The 20,207-nt window shown below is 40.0% G+C and overlaps 1 protein-coding gene across 1 annotated transcript in view; it reads right to left on the bottom strand.

Moving 5' to 3' along the window:
- The window catches only part of COX16 (cytochrome c oxidase assembly factor COX16), a 73,519-nt gene that overhangs the window by 13,656 nt on the left and 39,656 nt on the right, over positions 1-20,207 (bottom strand). The window contains exons 4-5 of the mRNA XM_065871663.1: positions 12,662-12,865; positions 5,674-5,745 (exon numbers count right to left, since the gene is read on the bottom strand). Coding sequence (XP_065727735.1) covers positions 5,674-5,745; positions 12,662-12,865 — 276 coding nt within the window. The remainder of the gene's footprint in view (positions 1-5,673; positions 5,746-12,661; positions 12,866-20,207) is intronic.

Raw genomic sequence — 20,207 nt, 5'->3', positions numbered from 1 at the left:
ATGTTCACAGCAACATTATTTTCAGTAACCAAAACTGCCAAGCAACTCAAATATCTAAGAGTAAAATGGATAAATAAATTATGGTATAATTAGTGGAATACCATACAGCAATGAAAAAATCATGGGGTCAGCAACTATGGCCCATGGACCAAATCTAGTCTAATATCCATTTTTGTCAGTAAAGTTTTATTTGAACACAGCCATGCTCATTTGTTTTTGTCCATGGCTGCTTTTATGATACAACACCAGATTTCAATAGTTGTGGAAGAGTGTAGCTCACAAAGCCTAAAACACTTACTACCTGGCTCCTTACAGGAAAAGCTTGCTGACCCTGAATTTAGAGCTAAAATAGAGATGAATTTCACATACATAATACTGGGGGGAGGAAAAGGCAATCAACACAACGATAAGGCAACCTACTGAATGAAAGAAAATAAGTGCAAATCATATAACTCATAAAAGGTTAATATCCAAAATATATAAAGAACTCATACAACTCAGTAGCACCCCCTCCAAAAAAAAAATCTGCTTAAAAAATGGGCAGAGGATCAGAACATTTTTCCAAAGACGACATACAGGTGACCAACAGGTACATGAAAAGATGCTCAACATGACTAATCATCAGGAAAATGCAAATCAAAACCACAGTGAGATACCACCTCACACCTGTCAGAATGGCCATTACCAAAAGGACAAGAAATGACAACTGATGGAGAGGATGTGGAAAAAGGGAGTCCTTGTGCACTGTTGGTGGGAATATAAATTTGTACAGCTATTGTGGAAAACACTATGGAGATTCCTGCAAAAAACGGAAAATAGAGCTACCATATGGCCCAGGGATTTCACCTCTGGGTATTTATCTGAAGGAAATGAAATCACTATCTTGAAGAGGTATCTGCACCCCATGTTCACTACAGCATTGTTCACAATAGCCAAGACATGGAAACAACCTAAGTTGTTTAAAAGGGAAAAAATGAAACAAGCACTATTTCTTTACAAACTACAACAGTCAAGCAAAGGTTTAAAAAAAAAGGCTGTGAATGCTCAGGATTACAGTGCACTTAATCGTACACTTAAATCATATTACTTGGAGTGATGCAAAAGCAGATAATCTATTACCGTGGATCCACAGCTGTTAGCATTAGGAGTCAGGAGAAAAAAAGAGCAACAGCCATAATGAAGGCAGATGAGCTACGTCATATCTATTTCACACTAGAAATTGAAAGCTATTGCTTTCAGCTTATTTGTTTAAGCCCGCCTCATGGGTTCTGTACTTTCCTTTCAACCTTCCATACCCACAACTGAAGAGCAGGAATTTTTACATCCTGGGACACTGGATTTTCAGTCCTAAAATCAGGACAGCTCCAGGTAACCTAAAACGGCTAGTCACTCTGAATCAATACCGTCTTTTTCCACCCTCCTCAAAACTTCTCAGCTGTACTTATCCTTGATCTTTCTTAACTGAATTTGTCCTCTCAACCACAGTCTTGACCCCCAGCCCTTGACCTCAGCAATCTTTCCCTCGACTCCTCCTTAATTTCAACCTCTCAACCCTTGTAACAGCTGTCAGCCTCAACCAATCTTACCTTCTCAATTCCTCTCAAATTTAGTCCACCTTACCCTCTCAACCTTATTTGAACTCAACCTCACCTAAACACTGACTCTTGACTTCACCTGAGTCTGACTTCTCAACGTCAACCAACCTGGACGTCTCAGTCTCAGTAGGTCTTGTTCTCTGATCCTCCTCACCTCAACTCTGTCCTCTCAGCCTCCTTCCATAGACCTTGACCAATCTCATCCTCTTAATTTCAATCAGCCTCATTTCTCCCACCTTTGTTCTCTTTACTTCGACCCCCTCGTCTAGACCTCTTCTGTTACTGCAATCTCCCTCACTCTCTCTTGCTACAAAAATTTACCCAGTCCTCAAAAGCAAAGCCTCAAGTCATCTGATATTTATTCAGCTTTTAATATTATATCACTATCAATTTGCTGCTAAAAATTTTTCTGGAACGCGTTCATTTCTATCTTCATTGCAAATGTTTTATTTCAGATTCCATTATTGTTCACCTATACTCTACTGCCAAAGTGTCTTAACAGGTCTCTGCATCTCCAGTTGAAACAATCTCCTACCTCCTATCTTGCTCCCCCAATCTCCCCTCTATGTTAGCCACTCTATGTTATATAATACTAATCATTTCCATCATTTAGCTAACTCTTACTCATTCTTAACCTTAATTCAAAGGTTGACACCTCTAGCAGACCTTCTCTGATACCCCTTTCCCAAGTCTAAACCGTATGCTTCTCCTTGAAGTTCTAGTAATGTTTTATGCAGAGTTCTAATACAGCATTTCACTGGGCATTGTTATATTGTATGTTTGGATACACTTTTATATTAGATGTCTCCCAGCCTCGATGATGCTATAAACTTTATAAGAACCAGTTTCTTGAATCTTCATCTGTAGGATCAAACATATGATAAACACATGACAAATATTCAATTATTTTTCAAATATGTACATGCCATCCCATTTCTAAAAGTCAGATTATTATAACTTTCATCTTAAAGCAAAAGGGAAAAAATTCCTTAATAAAATAATTGGAATGCTAACAGAAACTTTAAAACTCAGTTATAATTGCTCTATTCCCTCACAGAAAGTATATATTCCTTTTAAATTTGCTATTTTTTCTAATACCTACTGTCTTTAAGACTAGCTAGGGCTTCCCCGGTGGTGCAGTGGTTGGGGGTCCGCCTGCCGGTGCAAGGGATGCGGGTTCGTGCCCCGGTCCGGGGGGATCCCACATGCCGCAGGGCGGCTGGGCGTATGAGCCATGGCCACTGGGCCTTTGCGTCCGGAGCCTGTGCTCCGCGGCGGGAGGGGCCGCAGCGCTGAGAGGCCCGCGTACCACAAAAAAAAAAAATAATAAAAAGACTAGCTAGCGTTGGTATTTCTCTTTTTTTTTTTTTTTAAACATCTTTATTGGGGTATAATTGCTTTACAATGGTGTGTTAGTTTCTGCTTTATAACAAAGTGAATCAGCTATACATATACATATGTTCCCATATGTCTTCCCTCTTGCGTCTCCCTCCCTCCCACTCTCCCCATCCCACCCCTCCAGGCTGTCACAAAGCACCGAGCTAATATCCCTGTGCCTTGCGGCTGCTTCCCCCCAACTATCTACCTTACTACGTTTGTTAGTGTGTATATGTCCATGACTTGTATTTCTCTTAAACCATAAAATTAACTGAAAAAATTGAATAGGCCTTTAATACTGTCCCACCAACGTTACTGAGGTCTGCTAATGAAATACACCTGACCCTTGAAAACACGAGTTTGAACCTCGAGGGTCCACTTATACAAGGATTTTCCTCAATAAATAACAGTTGGCCCGCCATGCCATATCTGCGAGTTCTGCATCCGTGGATTCAACCAACAGCAGATCGTGTAGTACTGTAGTATTTATTGAAAAAAATCTGGGTATCAGTGGACCAGCACAGCTCAAACCCCTGTTGTTCAAGGGTCACCTGTACTCAGGAAAAAACCCTCAAATATCAGATGTGTGCCACAAACAAAAGCTACATACTTCTGAATGAATTAACCAGAATTGTTCTGTAACAACAGACCTGAATTTGACAGTAATTGTGTAATCATAGAGGTGGGAATCCTAGTTCTAGCCCTAAATAGCCACATGACCTTAAGCAAGTTACTTAAGCTCTCTGAGACTCAGATTCCTCACCTGTAAAAATAAAGACAGTAATATATCTACGCAGGAACCACTATAGTCCTACCACAAATGCATACGTGTTAAAAGGATCGCTATGAAAAGATAGGTATCACTATAATGAAAGATAATTTTCCTTTCTTTTAGTATTAATTACTAAAGATACACATCAATATAACTTATAATTTACTGGTATTAATACAAAGTAGCTAATTTACAATTAGAATAATAAAATGGAGTGAAATTATTGTCCCCTGTTCTTTAGTCCCTTCTAGATCCTAAAAATGGCTACACCAGAGCATATTTTATGGGAAAAAGCTAACAGAACTGCAAAGTTTCTAGTGAGTGAGGAGAAAGATAACTAAATTCTTTACATTTCATGATTCACTTCCATGTGATCATTAACGTTATTTTAAAGAGTAAGAAAGAGCCCAAAGATCATATATCAGCCTTGAAAAGCAAGATAAAACTCAGACTGCTGCTTAGTTGAGTATACATGATATCATCTCACACCTGTCAGGATGGCTACCATCAAAAGAACACAACAAATTGTTGGTGAGGATGTGGAGAAAAGGGAACCCTCCTACACGGTTGGTGGGAATGTAAATTGGTGCAGCCACTGTGGAAAACAGTATGGAGGGTTCTCAAAAAACTAAAAATAGAACTACAATATGACCCCAAAATTCCACTCCTGTGTATGTATCAAAAAAAAAACAAAACACTGATTCAAAAAGATACATGCACCCCAATGTTCACAGCAGCATCACTTACAGTTGCCAAGATATGGGAGCAACCTAAGTGTCCATCAACAGATGAATGGATAAAGAAGATGTGTGTCAGACCTACTAGAGCGTGGACTTGAGGATCTAGGGAGGGGGAAGGGTAAGCTGTGACAAAGTGAGAGAGTGTCATGGACATATATACACTACCAAACATAAAATAGATAGCTAGTGGGGAGCAGCTGCATAGCACAGGGAGATCAGCTCGGTGCTTTGTGACCACCTAGAGGGGTGGGATAGGGAGGGTGGGAGGGAGACGCAAGAGGGAGGAGATATGGGGATATGTGTATATGTATAGCTGATTCACTTTGTTATACAGCAGAAACTAACATGCCATTGTAAAGCAATTATACTCCAATAAAGATCTTAAAAAAAAAAACATAATTTGCAAGAAAAAAAAAAGATGTGTGTGTGTCTGTGTGTGTGTGTATATATGTATATATATATATACATATATACACACACACACACGTATGTTTTACTTAGCCATAAAAAAAAGAATGAAATTTTGCCATTTGCAGCAACATGGATGGACTTGGAGGGCATTATGCTAAGTGAAATAAATCAGAGAAAGATAAATACTGTATGATAACGTATATGTGGATTCTAAAAAATATCACAAACTAGTGAATACAACAAAAAAGGAAGCAGACTCACAAATATAAAAAACTAGAGGTTACCAGTGGGGAGGGGGGAGGGGCAACAGGGGTGAAGGCATAGGCAGTACACACTGTTGGGTGTAAGACAGGCTCAAGGATATAATGTGTGACATAGGGAATATAGCCAATATTTTGTAATAACTGTAAATGGAAAGTAACCTTTAGAAATTGTATAAAAAAATTTTTTTAAAGAGTCCAAAGATCATATATCAGTCTTTTTTCTTAAACAGCTGTTTGTATTATTTTTATTATATTTATTTATTTAGTTAGTTAGTTATTTTATTTTTTGGCATCACCATGCAGCATGTGGGATCTTAGTTCCCTGACCAGGGATTGAACCCATGCCCCCTGCATTGGAAGAGCAGAGTTTTAACCACTGCACCGCCAGGGAAGTCCCCATATATCAGTCATAAAAAAGCAAGATAAAACTCAAGACAGCTTAGTTTACTGAATATTCGTCTCTCATAAACCAGAACATACATGTACACATGTCAAACACCAATGACAGTTCTTACTTTAATCTTTACAGCATCATAACGGATTTGTGAAAACTCACGAAGGCCAAAAGAACCTCCAACAATCAGCAACTGAAACAAGACAGGGAAACGATTAAACAAAATAGAAGGGCAGAATTCAGTCTATCTATACATTACTTATCTGAACACCAACAGTGGTAGATTATACAAAATCTTATAGATTATTTTCCCTGGTGAGTTACCATTCATCTTCTCACACTATCACTGGGAAACATTTTAGCACATGAGCAAATACCAAAATCATTACCCCCACCTGTACTTGACCTTATTTAAATATCACCATCAGAAGCATTATATTAGTTGATTCTTACAAAAGACCTATGAGCTAGGGGAAAAAAACATACACTTAATAGATGAGGAAATAAAAGCACAGCGAACTAAATGACTTGCCCGTGATTGTAATGGGTAAATCCAGGAATAAATCCTGGCCTTGCTTCTTCAAGACTAGAATTCTTTCAATTTTATGATTTTGCAAAATAGGCCAATTAGAGAGCATTTTTCTCCATTTTCTAACCAAGTGATAAAACAATCTCATGAAATGTGTTACCCTTCTCAGTATGTGGTACACCTTAAAAGAGCCCATGAATTGCCATTGCTGCTTTAGCATCTCCTCCGATAATCTAATGGGTTCACTCTCATCCTCAAGCTGTAAGTTTAGCAATTTGGAAAAAAATTAAGTTTGATCCCTACCATCAATATATTAATATTACCAATTAAAGTAATACAAACAGATAAAAACACTGTAAAATATAAAATTCTATAATTTTGAAGTTGGAATACCAACAAAACCTTGAGGCTATGAATTTAAAAACCCAATAAATCTGACCACATAAAAATTTAGTCTCTTATCTGCAAATAAATAAAACAAAAATGACATCAAATCAAAAGACAAGAAACCAGGAAAAATATCTGTTATATATAACCAGCTAATACTTCCAATGTCAATATGTAATCATTCTTTGTATAAGTAAAGTAACTTTTTTGTCTCTTGGTTTCAATGAAAATGAGACACGCTGGGACCTGGGACCTGGGACCCTTTGCTGCAGTGCTTGCACCTGGACAAACTTCTCCTCCAGCAACAAAATGCAAAGAAAGTATAAGGGACTAAAAATTACTGCAAACATGCACAGTTGGGACAAATTATGCACAACAAGATACAAAAAGACCAAAAACCCAACTGCCACTTCTGAAGAGCCGGGAGCAAAAACACGGTGTCAGGAGTAAAAGCAGGGTACTGCACATGCCCCCTACACTCAACACCACAAAGGGGTGGGCAGACCACCTAAGCCACCCCTTTAGCCCCACCCATGGACACATCCCTACGCTCTCCCCATATAAGGAATCAGCTGGCCCCCACCCTAGGGGTTCGAGCGAGCGAGGGAACCTGTTACCTGTTTTCGCTCCCCCCTGCTAATAAAGTCTTGCCTGAATTTCTTGTCTGGCCTCTTATCAATATCTATTGATTAAGGCAGGCCAAGAACCCCGGTTGGTGACAAAAAGACACACCTGTGATTTTCCTAACTCCTCTCAGCCTCCCTTTACTCATTCTTCCTCACCTTCCCATCTCAAATTGTTGGAGTATCCCAGAAGGCTCAGTCTTCACACCTTTTTTACCTATTCACAACCAAAAGAGTCCCTAGGTGATGCCATCCAGTTCCACGGATTTAAATAGCTTCTATAACCTAACAACTTCCAAATGTACAGTTTCAGTGGGAAACATTCCCCTGAAGTGAAGACCTGCCCTCCTACCTGACATCTCCACTTGAAAGTTTAACAGGTATATATAAATTAACATGAAAAAATTCTTGATTTTTTACCCCAACACTTTCTGCCCCAATCTGCTGCTAATCAATCATTCACATCCAAATTAAGGTCAAATACTTTCATCCAATTACTCAAGCCAGCTTCTCCGGAGTCATCTTTAGCTCTTCTAATTCCTATCTCACATCTAATCCATCACTGAGTTCTGTCAAAATATTTCTTGAATCTGACAATCTCTGACTATATCTTCTTCTAATATTCTAGTCCACCATCATCTCTTTTCTGGACCACTGCCATCGCAATACCCACGTGTTACATAATAAAGAATCTGTCTGGTCTTGGTCCTGGGTTCTTGGGAGGGAGCTACTCATTTGGAATTTCCTGAGTGACAGGAGCATCTTTGTTATTGGGACCACAGCTGAGTTTATACCAATGAGGTGACTCATTGTGGGTCCCTACATAATCACAGCATAGAGGTTGGCCATGCTGGAATGATCAACCATGTGACTAGAGGGTGGGGCCCTTGAGCCATGTGATAGCAACCTGACCTCCTGACCTCCAAGGAGGAAAGGGTGGGGCTGGAGATTGAGTTCAGTCACACAGCCAATGATACAATCAACCATAGATGATGAAAATCCCAATAAAAACCTCTTGATGAGCTTCCTGGTTGGTGAACACATCAGTGGGCTGAGATGGTGGCATACCCTGATTCCACAGGGAGAAAACAGGGAAACTCTGCCTTTGGGACATTCCCAGACCTTGCCCTAAGGGTCTCTTCTTTCAACTGTTCCTAATTCATAACCTTTATGATAAAACAATAATCCTAAGTATAGTGATATCCTGAGTTCTGTGAGTCATTCTACTGAATTATTGAACCTGAGGGGCTATTAGGAACCACTGAATTTGTAACCAGTTGATCAGAAGCACAGGTGGCCTAATATCGCACAGCTTTCAGCTGGTGTCTGATGAGGGGAGTTTTATGGAGAGCTGTGCACTTAATCTATGAAGTCTGTGCTAATGCTACATAGTTAGTGTCAACATTGCACTGCGCTACCGACCACTCATTACCGTGGTATCTACACTCCTAGCTAAATATCTTCATTTCTGCACTAGATCCCAACCATCTTATATACCGAAGGGCAGTGATTCATCAAAAATCTTGCTCACCACACTGCATGATTCATCATAAAAAATGCTACTATTTCTCCCATCTTAACAAATTTCTCTAGACCTTACTTCCCCATGTTATTATCCCATTTCTTTGTTCTTACCCGCAGTAAAATTTCTCAAACAAGTTGTCTATGCTTGCTGCTCTTTCCACTTTCCCTTAGACCCATTCCAACCATCACTGACATCCATGTTACTAAATGCAACGTTTAACTCTCTGCTCTCATCTTATTTCATGAGCAAAATTTGACACCGTTGATCACATTTTCCTTCTCTTCCCTTAAACCTGTTTTCCTTTTACCTCACTGAGAACCCTTCTTAGTCTCCTGTATTGGTCCCTCCTGTACACCCCAACCCTCTGAACTTGGAGTACCCCCAGGGCACAGTGTTTGGTCTACTCTACCTACATTAACTTCTATCCACAAGCTTAACGCAAGCATGGTGACCGCTGCTAAAGTAGAAGACCTAAAGAGAATATAAAGTTTCCTAACATACTATACAGAATGTCCAAGATAAAATAAACATTCACTTGTTACAAGAATCAGGAAACAGTAACTTGAATTGGGAAAGACTATCAAGTGACATTAGCAAGATTTTAAAGGAACCATCATAAAAGTGCCTCAAAGAGCAATAAACAAGTGAAAAATTAGAAAATTTCAGCAAAGACAAAAAAAAAAAAAACAAAAAAGGTGACATCAGTGAAACAGAGTAAGAATCTCCAAAAACCCTCTCCATTAAAGCAATGAGAACACTGGCAAAAGTTGTCAAATCTACTTTTTCAGAACTTTGGAAATTAAAAAAGGCCTGCAGTGATGTTGGGAACATTTTTGTAAGAAGAATGACTCAACCTCGGTTAAAGCAGAAAGCTTGGTGGCATTTTTAGCCTACCTGTTCCCACTCGACCCACGCTCCTTGGTAAACATGAAAACCAGCAGTCTAAAATCATGATATAAAGCAGTAACCGCTGGAAGGGGCATAATGGGGTGGAGCTCCTTGAAGTCTTATTCCCTGAGAATTTTCATTATTTGACCAGTCTGGTGGTTCCCTGGAAGACCCACTCGCAAGGCTGCCTTTAGTTTTCCTGACTTGGAGCTCAACTAGGGCAAACAGACTTCTCCCTGGAAGTGTTTGCTGAAAAAATTCAGAGGCCATTGTTTAACAGCATACTGCCTGAGGTGGTAGATAACAGGGCAAGGAATAGTCTAACCAAAACACTCAAAGGAAAATATGAGGCATAAGGTGTCCATAGAGGACTCTGAAAAGCTCAAACATATTCCTGACACTCTGGAAGGACATGCACATGAGCAGAACTGTCCACGTGCCCACAGCAGTGTGTGAGCTCAGGAGAGATCTGAGAAGGCCCTAAACACTCACCTGTGGCTAACCTTGAGGCTCTGAGCAAGCAAGAAGTAACAGCTTAAGGCGGAGTGTAACCTGCCTGGGGTACTGAAGGCATACCCAATCAAGCACACAGAGCCCCTTGACAAACACTGGGAAACTTACTGCTTCCAGGTGTTTAAGAAAACCTCTGCCCAATAAAAACAAGAACAGCCCCATTTAAAAATGGGCAAAGGACTTGAATAGACATTTCCCCAAGGAAGATATAAAGATAAACAATAATCACTGTATGAACGAATGTCCTGCATCATTAGTCATTAGGGAAATGCAAATCAAAACCACAGTGAGATACCACTTCACACCCACTAGTAAGGGTTTAATTAAAAAAAAAAGTGGACAATGACAACTGTTGGCAAGAATGGAAAAATCAGAAGCCTCATATATTGCTGGTGGGAACGTAAAATGATGTAGTTTTTGGGAAATAGCTTGGCAGTTCCTCAAAATGTTAAACATGGAGTTACCATATGACCCAGCGTTTCTACTACTAGGTATTTACTCAAGAGAAATGAAAACACATCCATACAAAAATCCGTACATGAATGTTCATAGCACCATTATTCATAATAGCCAAGAAATGAAAACAACCTAAATGTTCATCAATGAAAAATAAATATTCCAACTGATGGAATATTAGCCATTAAAAAGAATGAAGTTTTGATACATTACATGAATGAACCTTGAAAACATTATGCTAAGTGAACAAAGTCAGTCACAAAAGACCATAAGTTGTATTATTCTATGAAATCTATAGACAAAAGTAGATTAGTGGTTAACTAGGATGGGAGAAGGGTAGGGGACAACAGGAAGTGGCTACTACTGAGTATGGTGTTTCTCTTAGGGTGATGAAAATGTTCTAAAATTAGACTGTGGTGATGATAGCTGCAAAACACTGAATAAACTAAAAACACCTGAACAGAAAACATTAAATGGGCTAATTTTTTAGAATGTAGAAACCAGTAGTCAACAAATATACTCTTTTTCAAGTGGTTTGGGAGACAACAAATATATTCTCTTTTTCAAGTGGTTTGGGAGAGCAGGGAAGGACAGTATTATTGGCCTATACCTGGTACTCTAAGTCCTCTTCTGTATGTTGCTGAATAAAGATTCTTATGAAGCAAGCATTAACATTTATCTAAGAGAGCAAATAATTTCAACTTGAAGTATAGTAGTATACTGTAGTAATTATGGAATATTGGACTGATACATGATGAAGATGACGTATCTTTTGAGGTCCTTCTAGTAGTATTGGGTTTTAGAGTACTGAATTCAACATTTTCCTCTACAAAAGTAGTTATATGTCTAGGACCCATATTTTGAAACAGTACAGACCTAGGTCCAGTATAGTACAGGTCCAATATAGACACAGAGACCAGTATAGAGAAATACACTTGGGAAGAAGTCTACTGTGGTAGTCTCCACTCCATGAAATAAAACAAATGAGGGAAACCTTAGAAGGTACTTTAATATTACTGGTTTTAAGAGCTTAGCTTTGATGATTTTGAAAGATAAGAAACAAAATCAAACTGTCTTCCAGTGGGACATGCAGGTGACCTCAACGTAATGACTACAATCACAGTATTTTTGAATGGATCTCTACTTTGTGGCAGGGGAATCTACAGGGAGGATAGTTTTTACACATTCCCCATCACCTACATTGTCTTACAGCTTTCTTTAAACTTTTAGAAAGATAGATAAAAAGGAGTTTCCGAAGATGAGCAAGAAATCCGCATTCATCAAAGATGAGTAAAAAAACTCATTACTTTTCTAAGGTCACTTCTTTCCTTTAGTCCTGCTTAAATGCAAAAGCTAGTAACTTCACCTGTACCAAATCCATACCAAAGTAATAAACTATTTAAAAGAAAGTGGACTTTGTCCACATGCTTTTTATTTAAATTGTTTCATTTACTATGACATCAAGGCTTGCTGAAGCAAAGTAACTTGCCAAGGTCAAACTGAAAAGAAACGGAGTGGTCTCGCTGGATTCCAACTCGGGTTGGTGTTGTGTTAAGCCAACAACAATCTAAATTTCAAGACGAATGCAACCTTCTGGGAACTCCGCGTAGGAATAGATGCAAAGAAATAGACACCAAAACTACTTTCAACGTGCTTTAAAAATATCAACTATAATTCAGCGACCATCTTTTGAGGGCTGCTACAACGTGCTTCATTCAATTCACAAGGATTTATTTAACTCATAACAAGCCTGGAAGAATTAAGCCAGTTCACAAACTAATAAGCTGACACCTGAAGATGCCCGAAATTATACAGTTAAATTAAGTAAATACAACTAGTTCCAATGATGCAGAGTATCGTCAAGCTGTAGCTGGGGGCGGGCGGGCGCGGAGCGGGGTAGGATGGAAGTTTAGTAATCACCCAGACTTGGGTTATACAATCTGCTTCTGACACCACTCTCAGAAGCACATCCAGGTAACTACCAAAGAGGTAAAAGGGGGACTCGAGATCCCACTACCAGCGCGGGGAGAGACTACGAGACTAGGACGGCCTAAACGCCCGCCCCTTCCTAGCCCAGACTGCCGTTCCGGGTCGCACGCGCTACACTTTCACAGAACTCTCCTTCCAGCCAGACTTGTGGTCCCACCCCTTCCGGAATCCCTCCCCCACTTTTTCTCACGGCGCTCACCAACATGGGAACTCCGTAGCGAAGGGTCTTATTCTTGCGCAGGGCACGCATCACCGCGTGGGCGAACATGACTGAACTCTCCGACCCGCTTGGATGCCCAGCCAAACAGGCCAGCGTGGCCTTCCGAATCTCAGCGTCTCTGGGTCCCTCCCGAGGAGTACGTCCTTTACTAACCTCCTTTCCTTTGCCTCCCAGGGCAGAGTCCTTCCAGATAGGTCTCCGCCAGGCAAAAGCAATCGATCCGTAGTAACATACTCACGCTTCCCCCCGGAAATTCGAGCGTCAGAGGTTTGGTCCGACAAGCTGGTTTGCAATCGGGACTTAGGGACTTACGTCGTGTTTGTAGTAACCGTCAAAGGATATAGAAACCCCTACCTCCTGTGTTGTGGGTCTCTTCTTAGAACACTCCCTGGCACATAAAATCAGCTTAATAAAATGAGGTTTGAAAAAGTTACTTTGAAGCCAGTACTTTAGCCTCTATAGTTACGTGTGGGATGGGTAGTTTACCAGCTTAAAAAAGATGGGGGGAAAAAGTGCTGTGAAAGTTTAGGTTTAACGTTAATTGGTGTGGTGTCTTGCTATCCGTGAACTTTTAATGTTAGTGCTTTTATTGCCAGGTTGCGTGTAATCTTCAGTCATTTATGAATGTCTAGTTTCCACTCATTCATCAACCATCCAGCACACCTTTCTGTGGGACACAGAGAAGAAGAGATATGATCCCTGCCTTAAAGAGACTGGCAATCTAATGGGCACACGAATGAACCATGGGTAGCTTGGGAAACAGACCTCCCCCCAATGTGTGCCATTTGCCAGGATGAGTCAGAGGAAGCCTCAACTGTCAAGTGTTTGAGGTTACATAATAGTATAGAGTGCAGGTGACATGACTCACATTTCCCATGCTATCCCTGAAATCTTTCCATCTATCCCTGCCTCTCTATTGCCACTGAAATATTCCTGGTTTAATCCCTTATCATCTTTCCATCTATTAAATTCACCCGTAAGTGTCTCCTGAAAAGAAATTCCTGACCTCCTTCCTGCCTTTAGGCTGATCTAGTTAACACTCATATCTAGACCCAAAAACAACAACAGAAACAAACAAAAACCTTAATTATAGGGACTTCCCTGGCAGACCAGTGGTTAAGACTCTGCACTTCCAATGCAGAGGGCGCCGGTTCTATCCCTGGTGGGGGGAACTGAGATCCCACATGCCATGGGTGTGGCCAAAAAACTTAAAAAACAAAAACAAAACCTTAATTATGAACTCAAGTCTATCTCCCACACTGCTGACAGTTATCTAAGAGACATAGATAATGATGAGATTCTCCTCTTTTTTTCTTCCTACAATAGTCACTCCAATTTTCTTAGCAAGTAATTGAAGGGCATTTGTAATATGACTTTGGCCCGCCTTTACTACCACTGTTCTTCATTCACTCTATGCTCCATCCTGGAGGAGATATTAACTGAGTAATGCATGAACTTCCACATCTTCCAGATGCAGCTTTAGGGACACCAGGTTCTTGAAGCCTCCCTTACTCCACAGGCAATATAAATTATTTCCTCTTCAGAGCTCCACTAGGCTTTGACTAAAATATATCACAGAGCTCTATCACACTGTATTGTCGGTTTTGGTGTACAAAGTCATTGTTGTCCAAACAGTACATAAGAAAGATGAAAAAAAGGAGAGTGGAAAGAATAGTTCAGGGTTTGAATTTGAACATTGGGGTTTTGTTTTGGGTTCTGGGGCTGAGCAAATGTATCAACCCTCGCCCCCAAAGTATCACCTGAACTGAACCAGGAAGATTTTAAAGTGATCAGGGTAAGGTTTATTAAAGTAAGACTGCTAATCCCTTCCCTTACCCCTATTCTTCCAATCTTCCCCTACTCCAGTCTCTCCAAAAAAGAGATACCTTGCAAACCTGGGGACTGGAGCAGTAAGAAAGGTGGGAAGACTTAGCCTGAGAGGTTAAGTCACACTACATAGTTGCTGGGAGAAAATTATTTGGATTCATGGGAAAGAGTCTGGAGCAGTTGTAGAATACAGGAGAATTTAGGATTGCAGAGATGGTCTTGTGAACAGGGTTGCTATGGTTTATGAATAGTCTCCTTCAGTGCTGTGATTCCTTTGTATTTTATTTTGAATTATTTGGCTTACACTTTTTGTTGTATGTTTGTTTGTTTAATTCATCTCTGTGAAGAGACAGAAACATATAGGGCCATAGGGTTTATTAGAGAATATATTGTGAAGTGTGCGAGAATTTGTATATGGCATTGCCTCTCGCCTTAGTCACTTCCTTTTGATACTTCAGAGCTCATACAGCATCCAGGTTAGTCAAGTGTATTAATTCTCCAACTTTTCCTCATATCTTAAATGTCAAGGACACTGTTCTAAAAGTCCAGACCTTTTCCTACCTTTTCACTACATAAAATGTCACCTTATGGAGCTGACTCCAATAAAGGCTGGCACTCAACGAATAGTTAATAATGGATTAAATCATATACATGTATTCTAGGTAATGCCATAGCTAATAATCTGTTATCCTTATCAGATAAAGCATATATTCAATGTAAGAGAATATAGGTCTTCAATCTTCCATTTATTCCATCATCCAAATAAGCACTTATTAAGAACGTTGAAATGATCTTGAAGGAGCAACTAAATAGTAGGTATTACAAGTATGCTGTGACAGGGCGAGAGAGAGTCATGGACATATATACACTAACAAACGTAAGGTAGATAGCTAGTGGGAAGCAGCCGCATAGCACAGGGAGATCAGCTCTGTGCTTTGTGACCGCCTAGAGGGGTGGGATAGGGAGGGTGGGAGGGAGGGAGACGCAAGAGGGAAGAGATATGGGAACATATGTATATGTATAACTGATTCACTTGTTATAAAGCAGAAACTAACACACCATTGTAAAGCAATTATACCCCAATAAAGATGTTAAAAATAAAAAATTGGGGGCATTTAAGCACTTAAGAAATGTTTTGCCGAAAGCCTGCTTTCAGTTTTAAGGTTCGTTGGATTCGCTGGCAAAATTACCACTCATTTGACACAAATAAACAGCTTTAATCCACTCTTTAAAGAAAGCTGATTTAACTTAATTTTAATATACAATCATTAGAAGGAAAGGAATAAGAATATTAGAGAAATAGAACAGGGCATGCATCACTGGATTGGGCCAACACCTACTTCCAGATCCAAACAGAAGCTGGGAAGTTCTGAGTAACAGCAATCCGGAGCCCCAGTAGGGAAGGGTCCCGGGTGGTGCGTCCACTCCACGGGTGAGACTTCAGATTAGAGTTCTGGGGGCTTTCGTTTGTAATTCCAGGCCACAAACTGATAGCAGTTTGCGTGCAAAAATGCAGCTCGGGGGCTTCCCTGGTGGCGCAGTGGGTGAGAGTCCGCCTGCCGATGCAGGGGACACGGGTTCGTGCCCCGGTCTGGGAGGATCCCACATGCCGCGGAGCGGCTGGGCCCGTGAGCCATGGCTGCTGAGCCTGCGCGTCTGGAGCCTGTGCTCCGCAGCGGGAGAGGCCGCAACAGTGAGAGGCCCGCGTACCGCAAAAAAAACAAACAAAAAAATATCACCAATTTTGAGAGCTTTAATACTGAAGTTAGGTTTTAGAACTATGGCCAAATTTAATGGCTGTGGTACAGAAAGCTTACTTCATGAATCATCTGGTTTCATAATTGACATCTAGTATATAATTTAATTCGCTAAAAATCTTAAAATTTTGGAAGAGCATGATTCCAGACTCATTTTACAGGTGCACAAACTGAGGCTCAGCAAGGTTAAGAAGCTTGCACAACAGTTAACATTTGTACTATTTGTGAACTAGTACAAATGCCCCAACTTGAACTAAACTTCCTATAACATTTGACAATACTGACTATCTCCTCCTTGAAATTCTCTGCTCCCATGGCTTCCATGAATGTTTGGCTCCCATGGATCCTCTCCAACTTTGAGACTTCCTTTTGTCTTCTTCAGCCTTATAAACCTTCAACTGGGGTCTTTAGCTCTCTTCCATTTTTTTTATTTGTCCCAGTGACTCTCAAACTGTAGTGTGCACAGGATCCCCTGGAGACTTTATCAAAACACAGATTCCATTTTTTTTATTTGTCCCAGTGACTCTCAAACTGTAGTGTGCACAGGATCCCCTGGAGACTTTATCAAAACACAGATTGCTGTGTTCCATCCCCAAGGTTTCTGATTCAGTAGATCTGGAATGGGACCTGAAAAACTGGATTTTCTAAGAAGCTTCCAGATGCTGCTGCCAGTGGTGGTGGTCCAGGGACTACACTATGAGAACTATTGCTGTATCCTCTTTTGCTGGGTAAACCCAACTTTCACCTTGGCTTCAAATTTTATCACAGTGTGGGTGACTTCTGCTACATTTCTAGTAGCCTAAATGGTTTTCTAACACCCCAAAGTCAACATTCCACAAAGATCTCCTTCTGGACGGGATAGGGAGTTTTTCCCTCCATTCTATCTAATTTCTATAGCTAGAACTAGAGAGTTGGCTACTCAGTTTCCAATTCAGTACAATTTCAAACCACTTAAAATTAGTACTTTACATTATTCAACTAGGAAATTCACTGTTTTGCCCTTTTTTGTATATTTCTCCTATGGTAGTGATCATTAACATCTAGTTTTAGAATAATTCATGTTTTATCCTATTATTTTTCAAGTATTTAAATATTTATTTATTTATTTATCTGTGCTGGGTCTTAGTTGCGGCATGTGAGATATGCGTTGTGGCGTGCAGGGCTCTTAGTTGCAGCATGCAGGATCTAGTTCTGTTATCAAGGATTGAACCCAGGCCCCCTGCATTGGGAGTGCTGAGTCTTAACCCCTAGACCACCAGGGAAGTACCATATCTTATTACTTTTTATAGAGTATAGGCTATGGGATGAATGGGACTGTGCCTAATACACTTCTGTCCTCTATGACTTTTTTCATAGTCCTAAACCATAATTCATAATTTTTGGAAGAACAAATGAAATGGCAACTGAAAAGGTGGCAAGAGTTTCCCATACCATGCTATACAGTGAAGAATCCCCCATTACTGATTCCTAAACCAAACCAAAATCTGCTGCATAACACTTTGCAGAGAATCAAAGGTAACTCTTCTATACAAAAGTGCTAGAGATCTCTTCTGTACAGATTAGTGAAAGCAAAAGGAATTCAAAGTTAAATGCATTGTCTTGAAGTACACTTACTACCTTGGTTAAAAGTAAGTTTCGGTCTTCCCTGGTGGTGCACTGGTTAAGAATCCGCCTGCCAATGCAGGGGACACGGGTTCGAGCCCTGGTCCAGGAAGATCCCACATGCCACGGAGAAACTAAGTCCATGCGCCACAACTACTGAGCCTGTGCTCTAGAGCCCGTGAGCCACAAATACTGAAGTCTGTGCACCTAGAGCCCGTGCTCTGCAACAAGAGAAGCCACTGCCATGAGAAGCCCGCGCACCACAACAAAGAGTAGCACCTGCTCGCCACGACTACAGAAAGCCCACGTGCAGCGACAAAGACCCAATGCAGCCATAAATAAATAAATAAATAAATAAATAAAATTTTAAAAAATTCAAAAAAAATAAGTTTCATGAGGTAGAGCAAATCAGGAAACTTCTAACTTTCCAATTGCCGTGGGACTAAAGCCCATCTGAAAGCTTTCTGAATACTGTCAGTTAAGCTAACTAGGGCTTCCTTTTTGGGCAGGTGAATGTGTGCTTTTGTGATATAAGTCAATGGTGAAACAGGATCTTATCTATTGAAATTTATGTTAAAAAACCTTTGCAGGAAAACATATTTAGAAATGTAAAGACAAATCTTTGAATTCAGGGCAAGTAAAGTGTACTTTAATCTGAAGATAAATTTTTTGGAAAGGAAACCATTAAAAAGTGGCCTGACTGTATGTGTGTTTTAAGTGCTTGAGTAACATCAGTTGCCCTGGTTTAAGAAAAAAGTCAAATGTCATTGTACTATAAAGTTTCCTATACATCAAAACACAATGCACATCCAATAAAAATAGAATTTGAGGGCTTCCCTGGTGGCGCAGTGGTTGAGAATCTGCCTGCCAATGCAGGGGATACAGGTTCGAGCCCTGGTCTGGGAAGATCCCACATGCCGTGGAGCAATTAGGCCCGTGAGCCACAATTACTGAGCCTGCGCATCTGGAGCCTGTGCTCGGCAACAAGAGAGGCCGCGATAGTGAGAGGCCCACACACTCCGATGAAGAGTAGCCCCCGCTTGCCACAACTAGAGAAAACCCTCGTACAGAAACAAAGACCCAACACAGCCATAAATAAATAAATAAATAAAACTTGACACCTCAAAAGTAAATTGGCTTCCTAAAGTACCACTTCAAAATCATATAACACTATTTTTAAAATTTAAATGTTTTTCAATTTTATGGAGATAAATCGACACATAACATTATATAAGATTAATGTGAACAACATAACAACTAGATATACATATATATTGTGAAATGTTTACCATGACAAATTTGGTTAACATTCATCACCTCATATAGGTACAATATTTTTCCTTGTGTTGAGAACTTTTAAGATCTATAACACTATTAGTAACACTACTTTGCATAACCCCCCAAATCAAAAAGGGTATCAAAATAGAAATTATAAGTTATATGGCAAGTAAGATAAAGGAAAAAATTTCATATGAAATCCTATTATTTAAGATGACAGAAAATAAATACCTGACGTACAAAAAAAAAAAAAAAGAACTAAGAGAAAGTATAAAGAGAGAATTAGTCAAAAGAAAAGCTAAAATAAAAGAAATGGAAAACAAACAAAACCAGAAGAATGCATCAATAAAACCAAAAGCTGGTTATTACAAAGAATCAATTAATAGATTAAGGGAAAAAATTTAATGTTAGGGATGAGACAGAAGATAAAAACATGTGTAAAAGAAAATAAAAGGGATTACATGAGAATTTCAAGTTATCTTCTATTACAGTAAATAAATTGAACAGCTAGAGAAATTGATGTTTTAGTGATAAAACATAAATGATCATTTAAAAGTCGAAAATCAGGACTTCCCTGGTGGTGCAGTGGTTAAGAATCCACCTGCCAATGCAGGGGACACGGGTTTGAGACCTGGTCCGGGAAGAGCACACATGTGTGCCACAACTACTGAGCCCGAGGGCCACAATGACTGAAGCCCACGTGCTGAGCCGGTGCTCTGCAACAAGAGAAGCCACTACAATGAGAAGCCCGTGCACCACAACAAACAACGAAGAGTAACCCCTGCTCACCACAACTAGAGAAAGCCCATGCGCAGCAATGAAGACCCAACACAGCCAAAAATAAATAAATTATTTTTTTAAAGAAAGGTCAAACATAACAAGTACTATGGAAATTGCAAATTTACCATTAAGAAGAACTAGGCAGTTGGCTGTGACACAGGAAGAAACATTCATGCTAATTGAGCCAAACCATATCTTGCAAAAGTCTAGGGCAAAATTTTATTCCTCCTCTATTAAGATCTTCTTGGGAACTATTATATAGGTACTTTTACTGGTTCCTT

This window comes from Phocoena phocoena, chromosome 2 (genome assembly GCF_963924675.1).
Source record: "Phocoena phocoena chromosome 2, mPhoPho1.1, whole genome shotgun sequence".
Classification (NCBI taxonomy): domain Eukaryota; kingdom Metazoa; phylum Chordata; class Mammalia; order Artiodactyla; family Phocoenidae; genus Phocoena; species Phocoena phocoena.
The sequence above is the reverse complement of the archived record's forward strand: the minus strand, read 5'-3'. Positions and strand labels throughout refer to the sequence as shown.